This window comes from Labrus mixtus, chromosome 9, assembly GCF_963584025.1.
Source record: "Labrus mixtus chromosome 9, fLabMix1.1, whole genome shotgun sequence".
Lineage (NCBI taxonomy): Eukaryota > Metazoa > Chordata > Actinopteri > Labriformes > Labridae > Labrus > Labrus mixtus.
The window spans coordinates 15,387,674-15,404,864 of NC_083620.1; the positions used below are offsets into that span (position 1 = coordinate 15,387,674).

Here is a 17,191-nt window from a genome sequence, read left to right on the forward strand (position 1 = left end):
TATCTAGTGAAGTACTGCACGTCACCCAGTTTCCATTGTTGTGTTGGCTTCTCGCAACAAATGTGTTGGCATGTATGCTGTCCTAAGAAGTTTGACATTTTCTTCAATGTAAGGTTACTTTTGACAAAGATTGCCTGGAAGTTTGGGATGAACATGTGCATTTCTTGGCTGCTCCAAATAAAGATCATGTTGGGTCAGTCTTGATAAAAAAGAAATGTATTGCAATCAAAGTCATGCATGAGAAAGTTCTGATTAGAAGAGTTGGGGTTAAGCAAGGTGGCCGACTGATACATTTATAGTCCGAACTGTGAAGAGTCAATTCACAAGTGCGCTACTGTCAAGTAATGTTAGTGACTGTGACACAGTTTTTTAGTTCATGTGGCTGATGGTCAACTGGTCAATTTTTCTCTTTTTCTGACTATTGTCATTGCCAAAGTCTAAAGCCTTGTTCACACTTGGACAAAACTCCTGAAAAACTCCTGAAGTTTTCGGGAGCATTGCTGCATATGTGAACGCAAACAGCCACATTTTTCACTCCGGCGTCATCTGGAGCCAGTCCCCTAGCGGAGAGTCCGAGTGAGCTGATGTGAGAATGCAGCAGGATATAATCAGGAGAATTCACCTAGAGTGAGTAGGGGGCTGGTGCTGTTGATCGGTTCACGACCACAGACTAAACAGCTGCTTGATGTTTGCTGTTCGCCAGTATGTTCCTCACCCCTCTTTTGTTGATATCGCTGTTCTGTCGAACTGCACATAGCATTGAAATGAAGGCAAATATTCTCAGCGTTGTATGGCAAACTCTGAGCTTCCTCTTCCAGACAACAGTAAGACAGGGATAGTCTCCCGCTGTGACGTGATCAAAAGAATTTCAGGGGCAGTCCTCCTGAAATTCTCTGGAAATGGTCTGGAGGACATATGTGAAAACAGCTTAACTAATGTGTCAATCCAACTAGCCATGCTGCTAGCACAGGCAGCAGGCATTTTGGTTGAGGTTTTAAATACAAGAGATGCAATTAAGATCTTTAACTAACATTTCATGCATTCTCCAAATTCTGTGTCAGTGAACTATATTTAAAATAAACTTGAATATATTCAGATTGCCGATCTGAATATAAACAAATATGCAGTTAAGGATCACTGTATGGAAAATTGCCTGGATTACTTAAAGGGCCGGCACAACCCCAAAGGTGTTTTCAATCACTGTCATTAATTAAACATCTGTGCCGTTAAGGGAGGTATTAACAGAGCTGAATCAGTAATGACTCGTGTAAACTGTCTCCCACTTATGAGAGTGAGGAAGCTAACGGAGTGAGGAATCTGTCAGTCAAGAACAACTCTATACTGAATCTGTCTGTTAATTACTGTTAAAATATGAGACAAAAAACAGACTTACTTTTTATTTTAGGCCTAATGCTGTTTGCAAAACCCACAGCAGCCATCTGGATTCATTATGCTGTATAGAATGTTATACACAAAAGCTTTGAATGTCATTGGTATGTGTGTGTACCTCTTTTGTGTAAAAGGTCAACACTTTAAGGGACGAAAACAAAAAGGAAGAAAGTGAGTAGGAAACTTGAATGAGACCATGTCCATGGGAAAAAAAAAACATATCTTCTGTGGGGTTTTGTCTTCAGGCTAGATCGCAGACACTGAGCCTATTTAACACCAGAGCAACTTCATTCAATAAGGAATTGCTTATTGAATTCCCTTTTGAATGAGAATGGACATAGAGGTGGAAATGGACAGAAGAAGGAGGAGGATAGCGAGAGATGTTGCAGCAAAAAAATAAAAAATAAACTGAATGAAAAAAGGGAACACGTTGACATTAGCAAAAGCTGCATCAGGCAGAACCCAACCAGCCACAAACACACGTGTGTTTGTGTGTGTGTGTGTGTGTGTGTGTGTGTGTGTGTGTGTGTGTGTGTGTGTGTGTGTGTGTGTGTGGGAGAGAGAGGGAGAGAGAGAAAGAGAGAGGAGAGAGAGAGGCTATGTGTGCCTGTGTGTGCATCATCCTGTGTACACATCACAGCCCAAGGCCAACTCCTTCGTCTGCTCCTCAGATGAGAACCGAGCGCTCACTTTGTGCTGCTTTAGCTCAGCTCTGAGAAAACAAGAGGCCATTTATAGAATGAATCCAATTATTTCTAAATACTGGAACTTGACCTGGAATAAACTCTGTGCTTTCATACCTGGTTAAACTGTTCTGGAAGAAATTAAACAAATCATTTATGCTTGAGTATCAATTTGATGAGACAGTGTAATGTACCATCTAGGCATTCCTTTACTAACATTAAAACTAACAAACATAGTCATTACAGAAACCACACTGCAATGTAAACTTCGACGAAGTGGGGCAAACGCAATGAAGTAGGGCATTTTAGGACGACCGTGGTACACCACACAAACATCTTACAGCTTAATAACAAATCAAATCTAATAACAAGCAACGAGTGCCTGCAAGTGTTCTAATGTGAGATTGTCAATGTCCCTCCCCAAGTGTTCACATGACCCTGTTTTCCCTAAGTCCTAGTTTCTCCTCACTTGTGTTTCCTTTACCCTGTGTTCCTTCAGCCTATGTCTCTTCTCCTCCCTACCTGTCGTCTTCCCTATCCTTACCTCTGTTCTGTCTTTATGTCCCTATGTTTCCTCATCATGTGTTCCCTCAGCCCTATATCCATCCCTAAGTTCCCCACCCCCCAAAAAAACCCAAAAAAACCAAACAAACACACATTCCCTGAATTGTGTTCCCCAAAGCCTTGTTCCATGTATTGTTCTTTTTCACAGTATCACAATCTCAAGCTAATGTGGTGGTTTCCTTTAATACATCTATGAGATCAGAGCAAACCTAAACAGCCAGCTAATTTGGAATATGTTGTATGGTACCAAATTTCCAAAAAGTAAACTAACAAAAAAAAAGGGGGATTCAAGTCGTAGCTAAAAGTATAACTTACATACCGGAATTAGATCAGTAGAGGAAAAAAAGTAGGAAACTATACATAGAACACATATCATTTTTAATGTACCTATATGCCTTGTCTTTCTATGGTGCTGGTTCTTTCCTCTTCTGTGACTTCTTTGCTTCAAACACTTCATTTGTGTCTCTGGCACATTTTCATGTCAGTGTTAAATTAATTAATTTAGGAATATGTAGAATGCTAATGTAGACACAGAGCATCACTTATAACCATAGTAACGCACTCATGTGTGCACATTGTGATAGGAAAAAATGAGATGTTGTACCGCTGATGGCTAAGCTAACTTAGGCCAGCATCCATAGAATAATGATACTATCACAGATTTCTATTCTGTAAATAATTACCAAGGTCCAGACCATTAGACAGATCCAGAAAGTATACCTTAGCTAATGACTTTTGTTTCAAAGATATAGAGAAATGAAGCACCCATCACAACCTGCTCAGGGTCATGAGCTACATGCTAACAGCAAATAAGCATGACAAAGATTGCCCTGTGCTTTTCTTTCATAATCTGCATTTTGAGTGTGATGTGAACTCAAACAAGCTTTCTCATGGATAGATTGGAAAACACAATAATTCTTCTTAAACTTCAGCTTGGACCTCTAATTAGGTATCATCAAAACTATAACATTACAAGTATTATTATACTTTCAAGTAGGAACAATCATTAATTTTTAAGTAATGTGGAAAAATCACAACCCTGCACTTAGCATCACTGCTTGTTTACATCCCCCAAAACATTTAGTTTTTCAAAAGTGTACATACAAGAGAAACAAAAACAATTCAAATTAGATTGTAATACATTTTTAAATCTTCACTAAATCAGGCACACACACACACACACACACACACACACACACACCGCACGCGCTCACATTGGCAGAGCCTTACATAACAATGTGAGTGATGGCATCTGAGGACACAAAAATACTGCTCTTGGCATTTGTCCTGTGAAAGTTGGATGGAGAGGAAATCGGGTGAGTGGGAGAGAAAACAGAGAGGGACAGGAAGACAGAAAGGCAACAGAAAAAAGAGGAAGAGAGAGACAGAGACAGAGAGACTAGTAGAGAGAGAGAAGAGAGCAAGAGAGGGAGGCAGAGGACGTCTGAGAGACTGAAAGATACAGAAAGAGAGAGAGAGACAGAATATCTTGACTACAGTTATGGCCTGGGGAAAATGCCCCTAGAACAAGATGTGAAATAATGAACCAAGATTTTGTACATGCCATTATATGCCTTTTCTTTAGAACCAAGAAGAAAGGAAGAAAAGTGTGCACATTTCACATTAAGTGCACTGTTATAATTTATGGATACATTTGTTTTAATATATCTGATATGTCTCCACTTCAACTGAATAAGAGATGATCAAAGGTATAAAAGCATGCAGGCGGCAGCCTGGAAGAACCCAAACTCTCAAAACCCAAAAATTAAGCTTTATAAAGGAGAGTGTGACTTAAAATATGAGGGAGAGTTATTCAACATTTTCTGTCCAGTGTGATACAATACATTCACCAAACATCCTAACTCATGTACTGCAAAATCGCTACTTACATTTGGGCCATGCAAAGTTTTAATTTTAAGGAGACTTTTCATCAGAGTATTTATTTGCATGTCCCCTTCAAATAGCACCACATTCAAGACATGAGATCCAGTGGATCACTAATTAGAGCACAGGGACTTCTTATAGCTGCTTAGATTTCCTCTGAAGATGACATGTAATGCTTTCAAATGCACACCCCAGAATACAACATATTTTCAGTTGCAAACCTATTATGCATAAAAAGGTCTGCCAAAAGTAAGAAGGAAGAAAATTAAATGTCAAAATGTGTTCCCACTCCACAGCAGTAACGTAAGTTAACAGTGACATATCAAGCCTTCATCTCTTTAGGCAAAACTGTTGAATCTGAGTGTGTGGTGTCCTGTACATGTGTGAGTGTTTTAAAGTTACAACAGATGTATTTAAATTTCTTGATGAGAACATATGAGAACTTATTGTCTCTCAAAGCAGACAACCTCTGGCAATTAGCGGCTGTATGCACGTCATCAATGTGGGTCTGCAGAATGCCTGTGTGTGTGTGTGTGTTTAAGTGCGACTTGTATGTGTGCGTTATGAGAGATAATGGAAGGGAAAAACACTCCCAGGTGCACGTGATGTAATTATACCTTTGATTATCTGATTGGGTAATCTCCAGGCTGGCTGGAGGCGTCCAAGACAAACACACTGTCACCAGACTGTTGATCTAGCATAAACTGCTAGGAAACACACACACACACACACACACACACGCACGCACACGCACATACACTATTTGTACACACTGGAAGAAGCAATGCATATGTGTGTGCCTGTGTGTGTTAGAAGATGAGAGAGGCTCTTCCTGTAAACTGTGTATGGTGGAAGCAACTGAGGCATTTGAGTTGATAATTTTATAACAACATTCTCAGCGGATGTACATACAGCTGATCGTCTGCATATCTGTGTGAACTAAAAAAAAAGAGAAAAGGCTTGGGCCGAGATCTGACCTGCAATGATTGGACTGTTGCTCATGAATAGAGATCCTGCTGTGTACGAAAGACCCTCCATATCACAACACCTCACCAAAGGCCTGGCACAGGGTGTGCGTGTGTGTGTGTGTGTGTGTGTGTTTCGGGTTTGTGTTCACACGTGTCACATGTCCAGAATACACAAATCACATCTATTAAAGGAACGGGCTCCACTTTAATTTAACCATATAGAGTGTTTCATGAGCACTAAAATGAAATGAATTGTAGCTCTACAGAATTTCACTGTCTATTACTTACTCAGAACAAAGTAAGGAACATTATATTGTTAATTATGTTGCAAAGATATGTCATTTCGTCACTTGATTTTATTTTGAGACAGATTTTAATAAGGCTGTGAATCGCAGGGTAATGTCGTGATAGGATAAGCGATTTATGGACCATGATAGCAATATAATCAGGTTACAGCTATTCTGCGATAATTGATATCTTATAAGGAAATATGACAATATATATTATAAACTGAAGAATTTAAAATGTGAAGTTAAGTGCTGGACTGATGTTTATTTACAGCTCCTGGTCCTAGCTCAGTGCTATTCATTTTGATTAATTTTTTAGTCTTGGTATTTTTTTATTTTATTTATTTATTATATAAGACAAATAAATTATAGCAGCCATAGCTCACTCAGCACTACTGTGCAATGGGGGAGCTCAATTTGTAGCATACAACCCAATGCTCTTTTTTGGTTGCCCAAGAAAAAAAGCAGACATACACAGAGACGTATGGACAGATCCAGACTCTGCTCATCTACCCCCTCCTGCCCAGTACGACAACCCTACCCCCCCCCCCCCACACACACACACACACACACACACACACACACACACTCCCTGCCTCTCACCTCTCACCGAGCATATTTTGGAGCTAAAACACACCATTGAATCGAGTAACAAGGCAATCCTTGTCCAAGGCCACCAAACCTCATTTGGAGAGCCAGCAGGGAAGCCACTGTGTGTGTGTGTGTGTGTGTGTGTGTGTGTGTGTGTGTGTGTGTGTGTGTGTGTGTGTGTGTGTGTGTGTGTGTGTGTGTGTGTGTGTGTGTGTGCGCGTGCGTGCGTGCGCGTGCATGTGTGTGTGTGTGTGTGTGAGAGCACGTGTACACTGAAGTGTCCACCCAAAGTTAAAATTATTTGGTGCTGCCTTTCAGACCTACAACTGTGGAGGCCACTTACTCAAACACACACACACACACGCACGCACGCACACACACACACACACACACACACACACACACACACACACACACACACACACACACACACACACACACACACACTTCCCCCTGCCCTTTTCTCTCTCTCTGTAGGACCATGTGGCACTGAGCCACATTCACATTACCAGGAGACAAACACACAACATACAATATTTAATAGTTAAACGTATGATATGCAATAGATAAAAATTGTGTGTGTGTGTGTGTGTGTGTGTGTGAGACAGACAATGTGGTTGTGTGTCTCCATATGCATGTGTGTGCGTGTGTGCGTGTGTGAGTGGTGAGTTTACAGCAGCACAGAGAGCTCAAACACAGGGACCAGATAGATAGTTGTCCTCTTACCATCAACACTTCTGCTGTGCTTGGCAGCCATCCTCCCCTCACTCCCCCTCTTTTTCTCGCCCTCCCCAGCAGCTCTTTCAACACGCTCTCTCCCACTTCCCTCCTTCCCTCCCTCACTCCCTCACTCTCTACTCTACTCGTCTCTCACACAGTCGATCCTGCATTAGCTCCCCGTCTATGCTCCCCTCAAGCTGCTTCGTCTCCCCTCTCCCCCCCCCCCCCACCCCCCTCTCTCTCTTTCTCTGTCAAACACACACACTCACACGCACACACACACGAAGCATGAAGACTGCTTGGGGCTGCTGTGCTAATGCCGGTTTATTTTTCTTCTTTAAATCCCTTCCTCTTTTAACCTATCTTTAGTTTGAATAAGTTTAGTCCCATTAAATGTATCTCTCCTTGGTATTTCTCTGCCTTCCCCTTTTTGTCACAGTGTTGTTTTTGTTGTGAATGAAATGATCTATTCAAAAAAAAAGCTGCACATCTCAAAAAGACCTATTACATTTCTGACATTTCAAATTTTTGTTTCCTTTAACTTGCCTAATTACTTAAACATCTCTCCCCATTACCTTGCCACCTTTTCTATCTGTGCTGTTTAATGGCTAAATAATCCACATTCTTCATGCATTTTAGAAACCAGTATCTTCCCTTCTTTATGTACCACATTAAGAAATGGGTTGTTATAAGTTCCAAGCCATAAACAGAGTGGTGTTTAAATGCAAACCAATACATAAAATATGAGTCAGAGTCAGACAGAGACTTCATTATTACTTCACACCCTACCTACGCTCTTCTTGTAGACTGATTTCCTGCGTATTAGCGATGGCTGCTAAAACTCTAGTGGAGGCTACTCGGGCTACAAACAAAAAAAAACAGAACACTTCCAATATCAAACTGGTATCGCACCTTCAGATGGTGCAATTTCTATGCAGAATCTGTAAATTGAGATTACTCCTGATGTGGTTCATGCATATGGTCGAACAATTACAGAGGAGGACAGGGACAGAGCAGTTCATGTTCAATTTTGCTGTTAGTTCGTCAAAGGGAACGGAAAATATCACGTAATACTTTCTGTATATGGCTACTCTGTAGGTTCTGACCTTATAGCTTTTCATTGGCCCATAACAAACCAGTCATGTTTGCCCAGCTCATGGTTGTTTTCTAGTGTTCCTTCCTTCCAGAGGGGTGGCTAGCGGTGACATACCCCCCCCCCACACACACACACACACCCTGAAATCTTATTTATCTATTAATCTATTATTGGGTATTTGTATTTGTATAGTAGTATAGTATAGGGACTCATGTTGAAATCCACCATTCAGGGTGGGTTACAACAAGGTATACATAGTTTTCAGTGTGCAGCTGTTTGTTTGCAATTTCTTTAAATACTTTAAATTGTGACTTAAGACGTACATGTTCTTTTTTTTTAATCCTTAAAGAATGAACATGTTGCCATTATCTTGTGCTACTTAAACGTCGATTTGATAAGTGCATACAGAAGGGGTAAATAAGCACACAAACTTCAGGCCACCCCTGTGTCACTGCCCCAGTTGGGCAAAAAAGTTTGGACACGCCCCTGCTTCCTGCATACATAAAATATCCTAATTCTTGTTATGAGGAGCTTGTAATACTAAGACACAGAAAACCCAAGCCTAATTTCAGTGCTCTTTTAATTATCTGCCAAAATTGTTATATAAAAATATGATTTCAAACATGAAAATGATCAGCCTAATCTGGTTGTCTACACAGGCAACAAAATGTAACTTTAACACAAAATACATCTGAAATATATGCCCACAGACCTGCAACTAAAATGTAATCAATATCAATGTTCCTAAATGGTGAAAACAGAGTTACCAAAACTTCACTGTGTTATAAAAATAAGAACACATTAACTCCATGAAGTAATAATAAGCATATACGTGACCCACAGACACCAGGCTCAGTTGAGAGCAGGTTGTGTGTCTCCCTGGAAATGTATTTGCGTCAATGGGAGAGTGTGAGCCTTCCCTCAAATAGCTCTCTGAGCACATGTTCCTGCTTCTACATCTGCCTCTGTCCTCATCCTCTCACATGCAGACACTGTACATGATGCTCTGTTACAAGAACATTCACTCCTTTTGACATGTACAGTGTAAAGCAACTGTTTTTGAGGGCTTGAATGCTAATATTGTGTAATGAGCTATTGTAACAGAAACGTGCACTATGAAACACTCATCAATAAAACACTTTTTTTTAGACTTTCTATTTATAGCTGTGGTAATAGCAAGTTTTTTTTTATTGCATGTGACCCAAAAACAACTAGCAGAGGTCTTTCCGCTGAAATCCCCATTCCATTGAGACCCCGGCCAAAACACAAACAACTTCTGTCAAAACATAAATCCTCAATGTGGAGCCAGAGCAGAAACATCACTATGGAGTCTAATTCATGTCAAACTTTTAAACCCAACATCGCATTAAGTTGATTCCTCTCACTACATGAAGGTCATTTAGCAGTACAGTAAAAATAATGAATAACATCCACCTTTAAAAAAAAAAAAAGGAAAAACATATAGAGTAAAGTCACAGAGTTAATGCTTTATTTCAGCTTCCAGCTCAGAGGAGTGCCTGTCTTGCCTCTGGCTTTGCAGGTTGCACCAGCCTGCTTCATAAATACTGCAGAGCCAACGTTTGAAGAAAAACCCCGGCCTCTCTCAGGTACAACTACACTGAGGAGCACTTCATTATCTACAGTATGGATAAACTGTACCATAACACACTGTACCATTTGACCAATTTTCTTTTAAAAAACCTTTAAATTTCTGGAAAAAAATGTAAGCGAAAAGTAAAACTGCAAAAAGTAAATCTGCATCATCACTGACAGGATCGCAAATTTATAGTCTCTGTCATCTCAGTTTGACAACATGTACTAGCAAGATATAACCATATTGAAAAGTACTGGCAGTGTTTTATCGTTTCACTTTGTTTGACGCCCGTCCTCATATCACAGCTGAGAGGTGTAGCGTTACAACTTTATTTCACTGATTTTTTTAAGAATTTCACTACGACAGATTAAGCTGGCTGTCTCTAAACAGATTTCTGAATATCAGAGGAAAGTGTAGGCATGGAACAAGAGTATTGTTTTCAGTTTGTATTCCTTTGTATTGGCTAATCAAATTTTAGCAGGCTTTTTTGTGTGCAGGTGAAGTGATGTGCAAAATAGGCAGCCCGCTTTGCAGACTCTGCAGATAACAATTTGTCTGCAAAGTCTTCTCTCACCTCCGTTACTGTGTCTCAAGCTACTGGTTAATTTATGAACAATGAGCTGTGTACTGAATATCTCCTTAGTCATACATGCTGGCTGGCTACACTGAAGCCCAAAAATATGTCCGTCATCAAAACAAGTGGAATCATTGTAGCGATGCCAGCAGACAGGTTCAGTATAAGCAAAAACAAGTGTTAATTTGGATGCTTGATTAAGTATTGAAAGGAGAACTGGTGGACTACTTTGCAAAGGCGATAATTATTTCATACGGCTTGAGTCATACAATTTTTCTACAACCTCATAACTAACAGAACATGCTTGTTTCCGAATTTCTAAATCAGGACACCAAAAATAAAGATAACAGGTTAACCAACATTCATTTAAGTAAAGCAAAGGAGTGTATTGAAATACAGGTTATGTTGAAGACAATGCCTACACTACACCACCTACTTGCAAGATAACAAACAGGATCACCGCAGCATTTGTAGAACTAACAGCCAACAAAATGTGTACAGTTACATTAAGTTATTCATTTCTAAATGAAGAGAGAAACTGGTTATGTGTTCTGTGACAGGAGTTAATGACAGTGAGGAGCTTACAGAGATACAAAATGCAAGCTTTGAGTAGGTAAGTATCCCTTACCTATTTCTATACCAGCACACCTGTGCCGTACTCTAACTCCCTGATGAAGGCCATATAGGCTGAAATGCGTTTGCGTTTTCCACTCTTTTTCTTTCCTTTCCACCCTAACCTCTCCCACATCAGTGTGCCTGTAACCGCTTCAGAGCCCACTCCACTACCAAACAGAGGTAAGCTGGTCCACTGTTGTTGTTTTTTCTATCATTTGTCCCTACTACAGAGCACCTTGCATTACCCATTACCCGACACACAGTGAGCACGCCTGCTTCCATTAATAGTTTTAGCTTTTAGTAACTTTCTGTATGTTCATACTGCTGTGGCTTCACAGATTGCTATATTATTGTTTTGGTGCAAGGTTGCGGCACTCGTCGACAGTTTTTAGGCTTCAGAAAACTGTCGATCAAACAAGCAGACAGACAAAGTCAGCAACTACTCATGCAGAAAGTTCAGTTTTAAAAACTGCAATAGTGAAATAGATTTATGAAACTTTTAACTCTTTACTTTAAAACTGGAATTCCTAATCCAATCCAAAAGTACAACTAGTTAATAATCCAAAAATGTTACTATTTTGGTTATTTACTCACTTTGAAACATAAAGTGCAATCTGTGGTTTTGTGTGTCTCTCTCTCTGTCCCCTACAATAATCTCTATGTTCCTCTTGCTGGTCACACAGATTACAGCGTGACGACAGGCCACAAGAGGACACATTGTCCTTAACATCTGGTCATTGTGAGTTTGTTTTTTTTTCGATTTGTTTTAAAGTTCAATTTGTCATCAGTCCTGTTCAAGCCATCACGCAGTAGAGCGTGTAAGGGTGCTGTTCTAATAGCGCCGGTAGTACACTCAGTTAGTGTTTCCTGGATACCAATTCATGATGAACAACCGAGCACCGAGGGTCAGACGGCTGCACAGATCAGCTCTAAGACTTGAAAACAACAAAACTCAGGTAATGGAACATACAAATGAAGTCCTGCCTTTCAGGCTGAATCTAGGGCCGATGTTATGGTTAGGAATCTAATTTGTGTATAGAAAAATAATTTAGAATATATATTTCAAAATTTTGATACAAATAATAATAAAATAATTTGATTGAATGTTTGGTTTGCTTAGTTAGGTGAAGCCACCTGAAATGGGCCAGATAAGGTCAGAGCATCTTAGTTCTTTAAAATGTCACAGACAATCATAATGACTGATCTTGAATGGTTCCTATAACACTAACTAGTTTTTATAACACAAGTTTTTATTGGTCCTAGTTTGCTGAGGTGGGCGGGGCACAGTGTTACATGGAGTGAAGGAGGGATATGGTACTGAAAGGGAGTATGGCATAGCATAAATTACTAAATGTAGGGATAGAGCAATCGTTTGTAATTACTTTGTTGTAACAATGCCTTTGCGGCAATACATATTTTGCATTTGTGGGATGAGCAGCAGAGCTGAGTGTGTGTTGCGCCCATGAAAAACTTGCCAAATCTTCTCTGCCAATGCCTAACAGCATACTCAGCTCTGCTGCTCATCCCACAAATGCATGTTCCTTACAAATGTGGCACCATTTAAAAGGGAAATAAGCAGGCTTTCCAACAGTATAAGATTTATTGCCGAGAAGCATTGTTACGACAAATAAATAATCTACCAAACATAAATTTCTTTACTTTTTGTGCAATGTTTATTAAACAAATTTGATATGAAATCACTATTGGCACAGTTTACCTGAATTACCAAAACTGGCCCCTTTAATCTGACTTCACCCTTTATTTCTGAATAAAGTCTAATGGCTAGTATGCATGACACATAACCTATACTTCTAACAATGAGCATATAGAGTAACCCATCCTCTCTCTGGGAAGTCTGAACAACATTACAATACCAACCATATAACACAGATCAGTGTCGTAGAACATGTGAGCCAAATAATCGCTAAAATGGAGCTTTCCTCTCTCCCTCTTCTCCCTCTCTCCAGTGTCTGAATCTACAAGATCAGGGCTAAACTGTCAACAAAACAAGAATCAGTGAGGATTCCTCCAAATATATTGGGGTATTTCACAATTTTCACTTCACAAATAGGAAAACACTTTAGATGAATAACTGCCTGTGTATGGGAAATTCATGGGTATAAGAAGATGATCAGTGAGGGGACAACAACCTTTGCATAAATAACAACATATAATTAGATCATCAGATTTTTTTGACTGCTTTATAGATTTTTATTCATAAATGAACGAGTGAGCGATTGGCATCAGCTTTCTGATAAACGTCAACAACTTCAAAAGTATTGACGCTGAGAACAGCTGTGCTTTCAATCATTTTGAATCCTGTTATCTTGAGATCATGTTAATTATTGAACTATCTCAAAAATAATGAGCTTTGATTATCTCAAGATCACAAAAACATCAAGCTGTTACCATAGAAACACAAGTATGTTTCAGCTTATCACTTGTAATGTTTATAAAAGATGAGTACTTTAATTTGGGTGTGCATGGTTGGGGTCTTTACAAAAGTAACGACTGCTTTAAGGTGGTTTGTCAAATACTCTTTACGTATCAGTAACCAATAAACTAATGGGGGGGGGGGGGGGGGGGGGGGGGGGTCTAGCAGGTCTACATGTACTTGTTACAGGACAGTCACTCATCATGATACAAAAAAGTGGTTTAACTATATAAATATTCAAAGCTCCTCTCTCTCTACACTGACACTATAACACACAACAGAGAAAAGATTGCGTCAGGTTTTGCTCCATCATGTTTATGTTCTTAAACCAGGTTCTCTATCTCGGAGAAAACAAAGTCACCTTCTTATGAACATGTAAGTGCTACCACTCCAGGCTTGCATTGAAAAGTCACTATAGCATATAAAAGAAAAAGTGGATGTGCATGTACGTTTCCCAACACACATTACTACATTACGATATAAAATATGAGAATATTTTTTTAAGCCCATGCATGGCATGATAGTATAGATAGCTGTTCTTCAGTGTTAACAAATATTCAAGCACAACATAAGAGTTGATGTGTGAGTCTGCTCCTGCAGAGACATGTCATCTGAAAATGCTTTAGATTGATTCTCAAATCTGTGCCAAGTCATTATATCACACTAAAAAGTGTACAGAGTCATGAATGTTTGATCATCACAATTTTGGAGACAACAATCAAAGTATATTAAGGAGAGAATCAATTCACTAAAACATAGATTCAACAGACAACAAAAGGAGATGATATAAGTATTGTAGAATAAAACACGGAAAATGAATCAAATTTATATTGCCTGTTTGGGTCAAAGGGGATTTTATAAAGGGTTTCAAGCTCTGCCTGTCCGTAACTGAGCTATACATGTGCACCATTCAGTTTGTAAAAGCGTTAGGCCTATAGATTTTTCTGAATGGCTCTCATCCAAAAAAACTGCAAAGTCAGCATTTATATTAAGGCATAATCTTTCTGGTAAAGCTTAAACTTCACAAGCAGGACTCACATGTTGGTAACATTTCAAGAGAGATTGTTCTCTGACTGAGATTTTTTACACATTTAGATCAAAATAAACCAGATACTGATTTGCTGATTTATATTCATTATATTATAAAATAATAAGAAAAAGAGACTGAAATCAGTGATTTCAGGTGTGAGCATTTCCACTTGATAACACACAGGGATAAGCTTCCAGCACAGAGTTATTAAACCAGTATTGAGGGCAGGGCACATCCACCTCATTCATAGATTTTTTTTTATCACAACCAGCTAATTTTGAAAGGTTACATTATCTTTCAACAGCTCCCTACATTGAGACTTTAAAAAAAAACTTCCAAAACCTTAAAAAAGATGTCTATTTCTAATAAACACACCACAATAAAAATAGAGCAATAACTGTTGACAATCAATAACCCTGACCTGCAGCACCAGAGGGGGCTCTTGTAAGGACAGAGTTGAATCACATTTGGCTCCATCATGTGTTAAAGTTTGAGAGCACGTGCACCATGCCACTGGTCAGCACTCAGGATAAACAGAAGTTTTTTAAATGTTTACATTTGACCTCTCACCTATTCATGCGCACACAGGCAAGCACATTCGCTCACACACACTGGCACCGACACATTTTTACTCGGCATGCTAAGTGCACCATCCATTTGCTTATCAGCTGCACAAACACAACGCGAGCAAATGATGATGCCCAAACTAAGAGCAATGACAGAAAGAGGGTGCACAGACAATGCTGCTATTCAAAGCACCATATCAGGCGTTATTCAGAGATTTTAAAAAAAAAGTAGCCTCATGGGTCAGAGTAACAGTAAAAGGCCTATGCAGCACACAAATCATTCGTGTCATCATAATAACGCTTATTACAATCTATGGTGTCCCGTTTGGCCCGTTGTCAAGAATGATTCGCGCGTAAAGCTGTCACGTATGCCAGCAGTGACAAATAGAGGATAGCAAACAAAAGTCTGCAGTTGTTGAAAGGTCAAATCATTGAATGTGAAGTGAAAAATGATTCCAAACTTGGGCTAGTCTTACCTGGTCCCGCGGAATGCACGGCAGCGAAGTCCTGCGGTGGGACTTGCTGTTGCTCTGACTATGAGCCATCATTTCCGAGGCCGCTATGGAGCTGGACCTCCGTCTCCTTTTGAAGACAGGGATGTCCTCCTCCTTCGCCCCGGTCACAGAGCCACAGCACCCCGTCCCGCTGGTCCCTGAGGCCGGCAGGAGCCGGTCAGCATACCTCGCAAGCAAAACCCCCAGCAGCCCCAGCAGGTAGGCCAGGTAGGGTCTCCAGCTGGCCCGGACCCTGCCCAGAGAGACGATGGAGACGGCCCTGATGACGCTGATGAAGACGAGGATGGACACTCCCTGGCGCAGTCGAACGACCAGCAGAGCCCCGCTGCCCACGCAGCCTAGGACTACCAGGGTCGCGGGGAGCGAGAGCAGCTGCTCCTCGGCGCCGCGCAGGAGCGACTGCGCCGCGGCTTCGCCCAAGTGGCACAGCGCTAACAGAAACACCGCGGTCCGGACGAGCACCCCGCAGCGGATCAGATAAAGCCCGACCCAGAAGAAGGCACATACGAGAGTAAAAACTGGGGAGACGCAGTAACATGCAGTGAAAAGCAACTCCACAGCGCAGCCCGCCGAGAAATGAAGACTAGAACCGGAGCTATTTCCGCTGCTGCTGCTGCTGCTGCTGCCTGCATCCCCGTCGACCAATCTGAGCAGCAGAGAGAGAATAACGGTGATGGATGCAACGCAGACAGCAGACGACACTCCTCGGTGAGTCCATGTCACGGCGACTCTCAGCCACGACTGGCTCCCTGCGTCCTGGTGCAGCGGGGTGACACATGTCTTCACGTAGCCGTTGCGCTCCAACGCTGCCCGGGGATATTTTTCATGAGCGCTTCTTGATGAACCTCTGTCGCTGTCTGCCTCCAAGGCCATCGTATCAGTCAGTCAGGCGGAATGCTTGAACGCTGACCGTCTTGGGAAAAACCCTAGAATTAGTCTCTATATGTTCTTTCTATAATTGCCATGATCATGCGTGTCATGTCCTCTGTGTACCAAATTATTGGTCTGTGCGAGGAAAAATTCTAGTTCAATAATTCTGCAGGAGATTTAAAAGCTACCAAAATTAAAGTTTAAGGGTTCAAAACTTTTTTTTCCTACGTGTGGTGCAGAACTTCCCTATTACATTTGGTCTATTTGCCCTTAGTAAGTCAACCAGTGAACCAAAAACAGCAACCCCTGGCGTTTCACACATCTAGGCCACTGACTCCACTCCTCTCTATAGTCTCTCTCTCGCCCTCTCTCGCTTTCTCTCCCCTCCCACTAGACACTATCCCATTTTTGTGCCACTCTGGTGATTCCTCTCTCATGTTTTTAGCTCCTCTCCCCCATGTTTCTCCTCACTCATGCAGGCTGAGGGCTGCCCTGGATGTGACTCAGTTTAGCAGTGGATGGATGCCATGTTTACATGAAGATTTCCTGCCTCGTTCAGGAAGATGGAGGAGGAATTAAGAGAATTAACTGTGATGATCCTGTAATACATTTCAGAGGCACTGCAGTGTATAAATATGACAGGGGTTGAAAAAAGGGGATATCATAACAGCACCAAACAACTTAAAAATATATCATGTATCCGTCAAAGGTCCCTTAAATCTCACATGTCAAAGACACTTCCTACAAGGAGATCACTATGAAGAGTTTACAATCCCCCGTGTTCCTATAAAGAAGCTACTTGTTTCAGTTT

General features: G+C 40.8%; 1 protein-coding gene across 1 annotated transcript in view; it reads right to left on the reverse strand.

Moving 5' to 3' along the window:
* The window catches only part of LOC132979941 (cGMP-inhibited 3',5'-cyclic phosphodiesterase 3A-like), a 55,646-nt gene extending 38,998 nt beyond the window's left edge, over window positions 1-16,648 (reverse strand). Inside the window, exon 1 of the mRNA XM_061045763.1 lies at window positions 15,472-16,648. Within this exon, the coding sequence (XP_060901746.1) occupies window positions 15,472-16,383 (912 nt within the window). The 5' untranslated portion in view covers window positions 16,384-16,648. The remainder of the gene's footprint in view (window positions 1-15,471) is intronic.
* Window positions 16,649-17,191: the final 543 nt, after the last annotated feature.